Genomic DNA, 13,880 nt, shown 5'->3' with positions numbered 1-13,880 from the left:
AGGCCACAAGCAGGGAACTGGATGGGAAGTAGAACAGCTGGACATGATGAACCTGTGCTCATAAGGGATTCCAGTGCATTCAAGGCAAGCATTTAGTCACTGGGCCACTGTGCTGGGCCCTCAAAAAATATTTTTTTCATGTATTTGAAAGGCCAAGTGATAAATAGGGAGGGAGGGAGACAGAGAGAGAGAAAAGAACTCTTCTATCCTTTACTGCTTTACTTGCTGTGCCAAGCAATCTATTCAAGTCCTCTCTCATGGGTGGCAGGGGCCCAAAAAGTACTCAAGCCATCATCTGCTGCCTTCCCAAGTACTACATTAGCAGGACGCTGGATAGGAAGCCAAACAGCTGGGGCTTGAACCAGCACTCTGACACGCTGGTGTCGCTAGTGGTAGTTAAACCTGATGCAGTGCAATGCTGGCCCCTCTTTGTATTTGAATTTTAATTTTAATGATATGAATGAATTTTACAATGAATTTTAATGAAATCACAATTTTACTATTCCTGTTTAGAAAGCCTTCTGTCATTAAAAATGGGATAAGTAATTTCGTTGCCATATAACTATTTACAACCCTCGTTGTATTATAAATGTATTTATGATGAATACGTAACTATACTGTAAAATTTAGTTAGTAAAAACTTCCTGGGCCTAGCGGCGTGACTTAGAGGGTAAAGTCCTCACTTTGAATACACCAGGATCCCATATGGGTCCTGGTTCTAATCCTGGCAGTTCTGTTTCCCATCTAGTTCCCTGCTTGTTGCCTTGGAAAGCAGTCGAGGACGGCCCAAAGCCTTGGGACCCTGCACCCACGTGGGAGACCTGGAAGAAGCTCCAGGCTTCTGACTTCAGATCAGCTCAGCTCTGGCCGTTGTGACCACTTGGGAAGTGATCTGGTGGATGGAAGATCTTTCTCTCTCTCCTCCCTGTAAATATGACTTTCCAATAAAAATGAATAATAAAATAAATCTTTAAACAATTTCCCTGAAAGACTGAACTCTTCCACATTCCATTCCAAGCTTTTTAAATTTTTGCTATGTTACACTATTATCTTGCCCCAAATAGGAGGAAGAATTTAAAAACACTAGCTGAGGGCCTGGCGCCGTTGCCTAGCGGCTAAAGTCCTCGCTTTGAACGCACCAGGACCCCATATGGGTCCTGGTTCTAATCCCGGCAGCTCCACTTCCCATCCAGCTCCCTGCTCGTGGCCTGGGAAAACAGTTGAGGGCAGCTCAGAGCCTTAGGACCCTGCACCCATGTGGGAGACTCGGAAGAGGTCCTGGCTCCTGGCTTCAGATCGGCGCAGCACCAGCTGTTGCGGCTCACTTGGGGAGTGAATCATCGGACGAAAGATCTTCCTCTCTGTATATATCTGACTTTGCAATAAAAATAAAATAAATCTTAAAAAAAAAAACAGTTATTAGAGGGAGTGCATGATTAATATGTATATTTGACAAATCATTGTGTTTAATGGTAATAAATCAAAATTTTGGCTTTCCCTTTTTAGCAATTGAAAAGTTTGAGTCTTGAAAAAAAGATTTGTTTATTTGAAAGACAGAGTTAGAGCTAAAACAGAAATCTTTCTTTCATTTTTTTCTGCTCCAAATGTCTACAACTGCCATGTCTGGGGCAGTACAAAACCAAGAGCCAGGAGCTTCTTTCATGTCTCCCACATGGGTTTAGGGACCCAAGGACCTGGGGTGTCCTCCGGATGCTTTACCACACACATTAGCAGGGAGTTGAATTGGAAGCTTCTTGAACTGGTGCCTTTATGGGATGCTGTCATTGCAGGTGGCAGCTTGACCTACAATGTCACAATTGTGCTTCTTAGGTCTTTTTTTTTTTTTTTTTTTTTTAATTTGAAAGGCAGGGAGGAATTGGTTTGTGTACTCATTATCTTCCATCTTCTGGTTTACTTCCCAAATGCCCACAACAGGCGCCTGCGCCAGGAAAGCCACATTAGCAGGAAATTGCATCCTAAGTATAGCTTAGTTGAACCCTAACCAGGCAGTCCAAAGTAGGATGACAAGAATCCTGTGGGGGCTTAACCTGCTGTGCTGTCATACCTGTCTGTAAATGTTTATTCAAAAGGTGTTGTATATATGTTTTTTATTTTTAAGGCTTTAAAATATTTTTATTTTTATTGGAAAGGCAGATCTGTAGAGAGGAGGAGATACAGAGAAAAAGATTTGTCCGCTGGTTCACTCCCCAAGTAGCTGGAATGGCCAGAGCTGAGTTAATTCAAAGCCAGGAGCCAGGAACCTCTTCTGGGTCTCCATGCGGGTTCAGGGTCCCAAGGCCTTGGACTGTCCTCTGCTGCTTTCCCAGGCCACAAGCAGGGAACTGGATGGGAAGTGGAGTAGCTGGGATACAAATTGATGCCCATAGGATCACAGCGCATGCGAGACGAGGATTTAGCCACTAGACTGTGGCATTGGGCCAAGGCTTTCTCAAATACAAGCTATATGAGTATACAAGTTAGAGAACCTGATGATATGAAAAAAATATTAGCTAGTAATTGTAATTTCAATATGGGAATAGTTCAAATATTAATTTCCTTTTGTCTTTTTACCACCAAACTTTCTTTTGGTTTCTTTGAAACTGATTTATTTTTGTATCTAGAAAGTAGATTAAGGGTAGGATTTTGTGACAGAAGTTTCAACTTCTATTTAATATATCAGTTATAGTGCATTGAAACCTGAATAGCTTCTAAATGTTTTACTTGTGTTTTCCCTCAAAGATAGTTTGAGGGCCCGGCGGCGTGGCCTAGCGGCTAAAGTCCTCGCCTTGAATGCACCAGGATCCCATATGGGCGCCGGTTCTAATCCCGGCAGCTCCACTTCCCATCCAGCTCCCTGCTTGTGGCCTGGGAAAGCAGTTGAGGACGGCCCAATGCATTGGGACCCTGCACCCGTGTGGGAGACCTGGAAGAAGTTCCTGGACTCCCGGCTTCGGATCGGCACAGCACCGGCTGTTGCGGCTCACTTGGGGAGTGAATCATGGGACAAAGATCTTCCTCTCTGTCTCTCCTCCTCTCTGTATATCTGACTTTGTAATAATAACATAAATAAATCTTTAAAAAAAAAGTTTGATCCTAGGTAAGCATTTTTGTTAATTATGTTACTTGATACTTCTTATCTTCTAAAACTGATATATTTTAGTTTTTATTTTGAATGTGGATATATTCAGAAGATGGGTTTTCAATTGTTTGGAGCTTTATATTGAATGAAATATGTGAGAGAGTAATTAAGGAAATTCTTTAAATATTTTTGATAGTGAAAGCAAGTTGAATACATTGGTGCAGAAGCTTCATGACTTCCTGGCACAGTCATCTGAAGAATCTGAAGAAACAAGCTCTCCTCCACGACCTGCAATGAACCAAAGCATAGGTACATTGATTAATTTATCTGCTGTAGCTTCTAACCTTTTTTTTTCTCTTTTTGGTTGGCGGGGGGAGAGACGGAGGTCAGGGGAGTAGGTATTAAAGCTTTTAGTTTGTGGAAAATAAAATTGGCGAGTTAAGAAACTTCTGTTACTTATATTACCTAGTATCTGATATTCTAGAACATTCTAACTTTGGTAAGTAAAGCTTTACAAGAATGTGGTTATAGGGATTTAAAAAAGCATTTATTATGGTTTTACATATAATGGACATTATATATAAACATATATATACATATATAAAATTTATATTTCATTACCTTTCGGACAAGGTGATGAAAGTTAACTGAAAAATGGATGAAATTAGAGGAATAATACAGAAATGTTTTATTAGCTACTTACGTATTATGTGTTACATTTTTGTGTTGTTTGATAACATCTGAGTAGATTTGGTGCACTTAAGACCTCCTCTCTGTTTTAATAGCTGTTTGAGAGGCGGAGGACAGGTAAGGCGAAAAAGGGAAAGAGAGCTCCCATCTGTTTAGTCATTCCCAGGTACCTGAAGCAGCCCTAGGATCAAGGCTGAAGGTGGGAGCTATTGAAAGAATCCAGATATCACTTGAATAGCAGGAACTCAATTATTTGGGTCATCACATTGCCTTGCTCTTAGGGTTTGAATTAGCAGGAAGCTGATGTTAGGTTCTGGAACTGGGTGTTGATCCCAGACATTGTGACTTCTGATGTAAGGTACATATATCTTAACTGGGGTCATCCTTTAAAGATTTATTTATTTGAAAAGTAGAGTTTCAGAGAGGGAGAGGGAAAGAGAGAGAAATCTTCCACCTGCTCATTCGTTCCCGAAATGACCGCAATAGCCAGGAGTAAGGAGTCAGGAGCCAGGAGCTTCATCTGTGTCTCCCACATTGGTTCAAGGACCCAAGTACTTGGGCCATCTTCCACTGCTTTGCCAGGCACATTAGCAGGGAGCTAGATTGGAAGTTAAATGGCTAGGATTGGGACTGGCACCCTTATGGGAACCAGATTTGCAGTTGGTGGCTTAATTTGCTGTACACCAGTACCAGCCCTTTAACTGTTGTCTTAACCACTAAGTAAAATAGGCTGCCCGCTCAATTTTTTAAAAAACATATCCTTTATCATTTTAAAAAACATATCCTGATTATTGTTCTCCGGTTTACAAGACTAGCTATATAAATGGAGCTGAGCACACACAATATTTTCACAAAAGTTTAAGATAGGTCACAGTGTAAGCTGAACGTGTAATTGTAGTTACACAAGAGAAGAAAAAGAAAGGATCAGCAGGGTCCAGCGTGGCTGAAGTCCTTGCCATGAATGTGCCTGGGATCCCACATGGGCGCCGGTTCTAATCCTGTCAGCTCTACTTCCCATCCAGCTCCCAGCTCCCTGCCTGTAGCCTGAGAAAGCAGTTGAGGACGGCCCAAAGCCTTGGGACCCTGCACCCGCATGGGAAACCTGGAGGAAGTCTCTGGCTCCTGGCTTTGGATTAGTGCAGCACCGGCTATTGCGGTCCCTTGGGGAGTGAATCAGTGGACGGAAGATTTTCCTCTCTGTCTCTCCTCCTCTCTGTACATCTGACTTTGCAAAAAAACAAAACAAAAACAAAAAAACCTTAAAGGGTCAGCATTGTTGAAATATCAATTATCTACACATATTAAAAATTATTTATTTGGGACACATAGTTCCAGAGGGATACATATACCCACCCAGCTACCAAACTATTTGAGCCAATTCCACTGCCTTCCATGGTTAGTGCTCGCAGTAAACTGGAATTGGGAATCAGATGGAAGTCTAACCCAGACATTTCAATATGGGATGCAAGCACCTGAGATACAGACAGACAGACAGACAGACACAGAAGGAAGGAGGGAGGGAGGGAGAGAGGTAGAGATGTCTCCTTTTCATTGGTTTACTCCCCAAATGGCTGCAGTGGCTAGAGCTAGGTCATCCAGATCCAGTAGATTCTCTTGGATCTCCCATGTGGAGGGAGGGGTCCAAGCACTTGTTTTTTTAACTTACTTATTTTTTTTTTAATTTTCACATTTAGTGATTTTCAATTTAGTAAATTTCTCCTTCCCTCCCTCCCCCGTCTGCCTGCCTGCCTGCCTGCTTCTCTCTCTCTCTCTCTCTCTCTCTCTCCCTCTCTCCCTCCCTCCCTCCTTTCTTTTTTTTTCCTCTTGGTTAGGGTCAGAATCCAGTACAAGATTACATATATTTTTTTAAAGATTTATTTATTTTATTACAAAGTCAGATAAACAGAGAGGAGGAGAGACAGAGGAAGATCTTCCGTCCGATGATTCACTCCCCAAGTGAGCCGCAACGGGCCGGTGCTGCGCCGATCCGAAGCCGGGAACCAGGAACCTCTTCCGGGTCTCCCACACGGGTGCAGTGTCCCAATGCATTGGGCTGTCCTCTGCTGCTTTCCCAGGCCACAAGCAGGGAGCTGGATGGGAAGTGGAGCTGCCGGGATTAGAACCGGCGCCCATATGGGATCCTGGTGCGTTCAAGGTGAGAACTTTAGCTGCTAGGCCACGCCGCCGGGCCCAAGATTACATATGGCATACAGTTTTTGTCATTTCTTTTTACTCTCATTTAAAAAAAAATATTTTCTTTATTTAAAGGTAACAGTTACAGAGAGTGATGGGGGAGGACAAGAAAGGATGGAGAGATCTGCCATCGCCTAATTGACTCCTCAAATGGCCATGATGATTGGGGCAGAGCCAGGCTAAAGGCAGGAACCAGAAGCTTCTTGTGGGTCTTCTGCATGGATGACAGGGACCCAAGCACTTAAGTTGTTCTTCCCCCCTTCTCAGGCACATTAGCAAGGAGCTGGATCAGAATTGGAGCAGATGGAATTGAACCAGAACCCATACCGGATGTTGGCATTACATTTTTCTTTAGATTTATTTATTTTTATTACAAAGTCAGATATACAGAGAGGAGGAGAGACAGAAAGGAAGATCTTCCATCCGATGATTCACTCCCCAAGTAAGCGAAATGGCTGGTGCTGCGCTGATCCGAAGCCGAGAACCAGGAACCTCTTCCAGTCTCCCATGCGGGTGCAGGATCCCAAAGCACTGGGCCGTCCTCGGCTGCTTTCCCAGGCCACAAGCAGGGAGCTGGATGGGAAGTGGAGCTGCCAGGATTAGAACCAGGACGCATATGGAATCCTGGCATGCTCAAGGTGAGGACTTCAGCCACTAGGCCACTGCGTCGGGCCCGGCATTACGTTTTTAAAAAGTTTTTAAATTAAAAAAAATTTTTTTTGATACTGTCCCATAGGCTTCACAATTTTCCCTACCCCTCTTCCCAAGTTCTCTCCTCTCACTGATTTCTACTACATTATTACAGTAATACAGTCCTTCATAAATAGTTGTAAATCCATCATTCTGCTATTTATGTATATCCTGACATAGGTATGGACAATAGCAGAGTCCAACATCCTATTGTCAAGATATTTTTTATATTTTCATTGGAAGTTCTTATTTGATTTGGAAGTAGGGATGCATACTGCATTGTGTCTTTACATCTGGATATGATAGTCTGTTACACAGTTACTATACATCCCCTTAAATGGAAAGCCATAAAATAAAATCAACAGGAAGAAAAATAGAAAATTTTGTGGCATTACCTACCACAACACTGGACCCTCTTCAATAATTTGCCTTTTATTATGATGGAGGTTTTGGAATGTTTAGATCTATGATTTTGTTGAATGAGCTTTAGTGTTGGTGATTTAGTTATGAGATTCATGATATATATTTTTGGCAGGATTACAGCATGAAGTATTAGGTTTTTCTTAGTGTATTCTATCACATTATATGATTTGTTTATTGGTTTGTTTTTTTATTGGTTAATTCAGTATGAACTATTTTTTGGTAACTAGCAAAAAATTAAATGGGGAGCATTTTGAGATTACTTTGGCATTTTTATCATCAGAAGTTAAAAAACAAAACCCATCTACTTATTGTCTAGAAGAGACACGTTTCAACAAAAACCAGTGGAAACTATATCACATGTATTTTGATCTTTTCGGTTAGTTTCATCTCTTCAAAACACTTTCTTCTGATTAAATCATTCAGTGACTCCTAGATCATACAGTAGCATCATTTTCTTCAAGAAGGTTCTTAATTTTCATTTCTTCAGCTACACGTTAGTCATTTAGTAGCATGTTATTTAACTGTATGGTGGTGTTAATTTCTTTTTTCTCCTGGATGTTGATTTTGTTTTGTGGCTTTTCATTTAAGGGGATGTATAGTAGCTGTATAATGGACACTGTCATATCTAGTAACATGTTATTTAACTTCACGGTTTTGTAAATTTCTATTTTTCTTTCTATTGTTGATTTTGTATTATGACTTTTCATTTGAGGGGATGTATGGTAGCTGTGAAATGGGACTAACATCCAGATGTGATGACACAATGTAGTATGCATTTCTACTTCCAAAGATGGACTTAAAACGAAACTATTTATTATATTTTGATAATAGGATTCTGGACTCTGCCATTGTCCATGCCCACAGTGATGGACATATGACTGTGTATGAAGAACTATAGTTTAGCAACTAGGTTCTGGGGCGGGGAGAGGATTGGGGCGGGGATCAGGGAAATACCAGGATGCTGTGGAACTGTAGTATAAAATGATAATAATAATAAAATGTTACAAAAGAAAGTTACTGTGCGGTGGCTGCTGTCATGGTGTAGCAAGTTATGTGGTGCTTGCATCATGTATGTTGCCTGTTTTAGCCCTGGATGTTCCACTTCATATCTCACTTGTCTCTAATGGCTTGGGACAGCCCCCAAGGAAGGTTTCAGTCCTTGGCCCACTTCACCTATGTGGGAGGCCCAGAAGAAGCTCCTAGCCCTTGGTTTTGCACCAGCTCAACTCCAGCCATTCAGGCATTTGGGCAGTGAACCACCAGATGAAGATTTCTGTCTCTTCTTTCTGTGTAACTCTGCCTTTCAGATAAATCTTTTTTTTTTAGATACTGTGTTTTCTGTTGCATAAACTTGGAACTTAAGTCAAATTTATTATATGATAATTCTGTAGCTCAGGAGTCTGGGGAACATTGCTAGGCTCCAGTCAGGTTAACTGTCGGCTAAAGTGTATTGGTCAGTAGGAATGTGTTCCCATCTGGAGGCTCTGAAAAAAATTCATTTCTAGATCTTTTCAGATTGTAAATCTGAGTCCCTTGTTTTTCTTTTTCTTGTTTTTTTTTTTTTAGATTTTATTTTTAATACTGTTTACATGAAGGGGAGTATAAGTATGGAGGCAGGTGGGTGGGACAAATACTTCAGGTTTTTTTTTTTTTTCTGTGTGTGCAGGGAAGGGGAGCAAAGGTGCTGCTCCTTTCTGTCAAAGCACGTCAGCACTTGGGGATGGGCAATGGTTTTTTGAAGACTGAGGCCTTAGAGACCTCAGTGTGTGCAAGAGTGCCCTGAGTGTGCCAACCGAGTGGTCTTGATAGTTCTGAGAAGTTGCTGGTTTTGTTTCTCCAGGGATGAGAAAATGTTTCCAAGGTCTTTTTGGGGTGACTTCAGAATTTTATGTATGCCAGCCAGTGGGTTAGGTGCAGTCTGTCACCTGCACCAGTCAATGCACATACTGGTGGATGCAGCTGCCTGGTCAGTATGCCCTGGCCTCATATCTCCCATGAACCCACTGGTGCAGCTGCTTTTTTCCCAGCAGTCTAACACTCGCCTGGATACAAGGAAACCTAGGCAGTTGCCTACAACTGGGGCCACAATTTTCAATCAACATTTTCCATAGTCTTTTCTGTTAGTTCCTTTCAGCTGTCCACATTTCTTCTTGCATAGCCCCCTACATCTTCAGAGCCAGCAGCAGTACTTGGAATCTTTGTCGTGTTTTGAGTCTTTGACTTGTCCTTTTGTTTCATGTTTCCTGCTGCCTTCTGATGGGGAGCTATATCTCTGCCTTTAAAAAAAAAAACCTCACATGGGGCCCGGCGGCATGGCCTAGCGGCTAAAGTCCTAGCCTTGAACACCCCGGGGTCCCATATGGGCGCCGGTTCTAATCCCGGCAGCTCCACTTCCCATCCAGCTCCCTGCTTGTGACCTGGGAAAGCAGTCGAGGACGGCCCAATGCATTGGGACCCTGTACCCGCATGGGAGACGTGGAGGAGGTTCCAGGTTCCTGGCTTCGGATTGACGCAGCACCGGCCATTGCGGCTCACTTGGGGAGTGAATCATTGGACGGAAGATCTTCCTCTCTGTCTCTCCTCCTCTGTGTATATCTGGCTGTAATAAAATGAATAAATCTTTAAAAAAAAAAAACCTGACATGATTAGATTAGGTCTTCTTTCCCTTGCCACCTGATAAATTCTCATTTTTAAGACCAGATGGGCCAATCCAAATAGCATAGTTGTGGGAGTGATGTTCAGATACTTCAAAAAAACTCATGTAAAATAGGACTAAAGTTACATTTTTTGGCGTGTGATTTTTAATTAATTAATTAATTATAAAAATTATTTTATTACAAAGTCAGATATAGAGAGAGGAGGAGGAGAGACAGAGGAAGATCTTCCGTCCATTGATTCACTCCCCAAGTGACTGCAACAGCCGGTGCTGCGCCAATCCGAAGCCGGGAACCAGGAACCTCTTCCAGGTCTCCCATGTGGGTGCAGAGTCCCAAAGTATTGGGCCGTCCTTGACTGCTTTCCCAGACCACAAGCAGGGAGCTGGATGGGAAGTGGAGCTGCCGGGATTAGAACCAGCGCCTGTATGGGATCCCGGGGCTTTCAAGGTGAGGACTTTAGCTGCTAGGCCACGCTGCCGGGCCCAATTAATTTATTTTTTAAAATGATCTTACTTAATTGATTAGGGTACAAATGGTCAAGGGCTACAGGCAGGTGGGTAATACTATTGTTTCCACACTAATATCATTTTCCCCCTGTATCTGGGGTCAGTGGAGAAACAAAGGGAAAAGCCCCAGCCAGCCTCCCATCCATCTCAGGTCCCCAATGTGAGGCACGCTCAGAGGGTCCTACTGAAGTAGTTTTGATAGTTCAACGGGTCTGACTTGCTGCCAATCTCACTGTTCTAGTCGCGATGAAATCTATTCAGAATCCACTGGCTAATATAGTGTCTTCATGGTTCGACTTCTGAGATCAGCAGTTCAGTTGGTGGGATCTCCAAAGAAACTTCATCTGAGATGATCTCAAACCTGATTCTTGTGTGAATTTTCCAGTCCATTTCCCCAGTCAGCTTATGTACCTGCTGGTCGTTGCAATTCTGTTTCCAGTCCTGTCATCCTTCCCACTTCATACTCGGTCCTCACGCAAACCAGTAGCAGCTGCAGCCTAGTTGGGATGACTCCCCATAACCCCTGCCAGGCCTGCTCCCTAACCTGGTTCCATGCATGCCAGTATGTACCGCAGGCTTATTCAGTCTGTCCCACATCTCATTTAGCGCTCGTACATGTCAGTGGGCATTGAAGCCTATCAACCCAACCAGCCCTACTATCCATCCCACACACATGCTGGTGGGTACCTTTCTGTCTAGCCACCCCTGCCGCTGTTCTGGTTTTCATGCTCTCCAGTGGGAGTGGTAACCCAAGAGGGAGGTGCCCATTATCTCCCTACTAGGCTACTCCGACTCCTGGATTATGCACTGTCCAGGTGGTTCTGGCATTTAACTTAACAGAGTTGGCCCCCACTGCCAGCCTCTGCCATCTGATGATATGGCAAAGCCCAACCAACCCTCACTCACTCTAATTTTTACTTGCACCAGTCGAAACAGTCAGCCCAATCTGGCCCTTCCCCAATCTAGCTCACATGAGGCATACAGGTGTTGTAGCCCTGCCTGATCTGGTCTGCCCACATCCCAACTCATACTCTCCAGTGGGAGTGGTTGTCCAGCAGGGGAGCCCTCCACATCCCTGCTGGCTTTGCCTCCTCTCCCCGACCCCCCCGGTGCTCATGTGTGCTGTTTGGACGCTGCAACCACATCTGGTATGGCTCACCTCACCTTGGCATTCCTTAATGTGCACTGGTATGTGTTGCGACCGAAACTCGCCTGACCCACACTCTGTGCTGGCGCTCAGATTCGCCAGTGCTTGAGGTGAATGGATTCAGCCTGGTCTGCCCCCCACTTACGCCATATGTATGCTTTTGGGTATCTTCCTCTGGCCTGGTCTGGGTTGCTCCTTATCGTGGTTCTTGTGCTCCCCTGTAGGGGCTGTGTTCCAACACAGGAGTTCCCTAAGCTCTTCCATCAGAACCTCTCCCTATGCCAGATCTTGCACATAGTGGTGGTTCCATGGGCCAGCCCTCATCACTGTTTCACCCCAGCCAAGGCTTGTCCATACCCAGACACTGCTCACGCATGGCTCAGTAGGGGCAGAGACCCAGCCTAGTCCATCCTACATCTACCCAGGTTCTCCAGTATGGTGCGCCAAGCCCCAGTCCACACTTGTGCCAAGGGAGATTGCAGCCATATCCAGACCAGAACGCAGCCCCCACTCCAGCCCCCACACCCTCCCATGGGAATCCCAACCCAGCAAGGGTGTACTCTCACAGCTCCCCAACCGGGTCTATTGCCACCCCTAGATTGCGCGCATGCCAGTGGTTGCTGTGACCCAGTTGGCTTAGCCCCTCTCCTGTCTCAGCCTTTGCCTTCAATGCTATACAGTAGTATCCATGCTTCATGAAGACCAGTTGGGGTAAGAGCCTAGGTCAGAATGACATGTGCTCCATCCTGATTTCTTTTCTTTTTTGTGAGTTGAAGTTTGCTTGGCCCTGCCTAGTGTGCCCCCTTCCAGTTGCAGCTCGCCCTCACCCCCCAACATCCTATTTTAGGATGCACCTTCAGGTGGTGCTGCCTTGAACTGCCCAGATTGCCGCTGGTTCTTTTACCTGTAAGTGATGACAGGTACCATGGTCACACCTAGCTCAGCCCATTGCCACCCCAGCTCATGAGCTAACTTGTGGGACTTGCATTTCCGCAGGGTTGGGCCTATACTTCCCCCACCAAATATAGCCCCAGACCAAGTTCTCTCGCATGCTGATTAGTGTCTTGACTCTGCCAAATGTGACCAGTCCACTATTCCACCCCCCAGTCAAGTAATGGTAGCAAGCCCTGCCAGACATGGCCCCATCCATTGCTTTGGTGTGGACTGGTGTGTGGCAATCAGTGATGCTCTATGCTAACTGCCCATCTCAGGATTCCTAATTTTCCTGGTGAATCAGTCTGGCCCAGATAGATCTTATGGACACTCCCCTCCAAACCATCACATCTCAGTCCTTGCGCTTGCCTAAAAGTTTCATGACACGGTTGCTGGGAATCACCCAGAATTCATCCCTAAGCAGCAATTTCATATCCTGAAAACCCCAGTGCTTGCCACTGGGAGGCCAGCAGGCAGAGCCTGGCACTATTTGGTGCACTGGCCGCCCAAAGCCAAGGACTCATTCACTGTCTTTCAGCAGTGGCTTTGGCCTGAGTCCCCAGCCTTGGATCCGGCCTGGCAAGGGCACCCCCTCCACAGCCGCCACACTGTGGGGAGCTGCAAGCCACCCCCAACCCCAAGACCCAGAACCTGGTGTGTGTTTTTTTCTTTATTCATTGATTACATTGTATTATGTGATACAGTTTCGTTGGAACTGGGAATCACCCCACGCCTCCCCCCGCCCTCCCCCCATGTGGAATATTCCACCTTGTTGCATATCCACTGATCAAGTACAGTTGAGATTCCCTCTAGGTGTGTGTTTTTTAAAGTACATGCCGGTTTTCATAATATACATTCTAGATAAACATTTTAAAGAAGAGTTATTTTTAGTTTTTATTGGAAAGTTAGGTTATATTGAGAGGAGGAGAGACAGAAAGATCTTTCATCTGTTGATTCACTTCCCAAGTGGCCGCAATGGCCGGGGCTGAGCCGACCAAAAGCCAGGAGACAGAAGTGTCTTCTCGGTCTCCCGTGTGAGTGTAGGGTCCCAAGGCTTTGGGCCGTCCTCAACTGCTTTCCCAGGCCACAAGCAGGGAGCTTGATGGGAAGTAGGGCTACTGGGACATGAACTGGTGCCCATATGGGATCCTGGTGTGTGCAAGGTGAGGACTTAACTCACTAGACTACTATACCAGGTCCTTGATAAAACTTTTGAAAAGCTCGTTGTTACTTCATCACATTTACTGTTTGAAAATTAAGATTGTGAAATCTTCTAGACAATTCCTAGAAATTCTATGAATTCTATGAATTTCACTATCCTTCTGCTCATTTTTATCCAAGTAATTTATTCTGATGATTAAAATGATGGTTTTAACCCATCTTTTTTGTTTATTTGATGATGCATTACTATGAGGGTTTATATTCTTCCCTCCATATTATTTACATTGTTATGTACTAATAGGTGTATTTTTCCATGTATTTTTTTCCTACTCTTTATTTGGATACTCCGATTGTACCAGTTTGGATCTATATGGGTCACTTCTGCTGACTGTTTTATAGGT

The 13,880-nt window shown here is 44.3% G+C and overlaps 1 protein-coding gene across 9 annotated transcripts in view; it reads left to right on the top strand.

Annotated features, from left to right (window-relative positions):
- ATRX (ATRX chromatin remodeler) overlaps positions 1-13,880 on the top strand; it is a 188,051-nt gene that overhangs the window by 18,349 nt on the left and 155,822 nt on the right. For all 9 annotated transcript variants that reach the window (XR_009244520.1, XM_058658604.1, XM_058658603.1 and 6 more), the window contains exon 2: positions 3,276-3,388. Coding sequence is in view for 8 of the 9 variants with exons in the window: in XM_058658604.1 (XP_058514587.1) it covers positions 3,276-3,388 (113 nt within the window). In the remaining variant the exon portion in view is untranslated. The remainder of the gene's footprint in view (positions 1-3,275; positions 3,389-13,880) is intronic.

This window comes from Ochotona princeps, chromosome X, assembly GCF_030435755.1.
Source record: "Ochotona princeps isolate mOchPri1 chromosome X, mOchPri1.hap1, whole genome shotgun sequence".
NCBI lineage: Eukaryota > Metazoa > Chordata > Mammalia > Lagomorpha > Ochotonidae > Ochotona > Ochotona princeps.
This window is presented reverse-complemented; position numbering and strand designations above follow the sequence as displayed.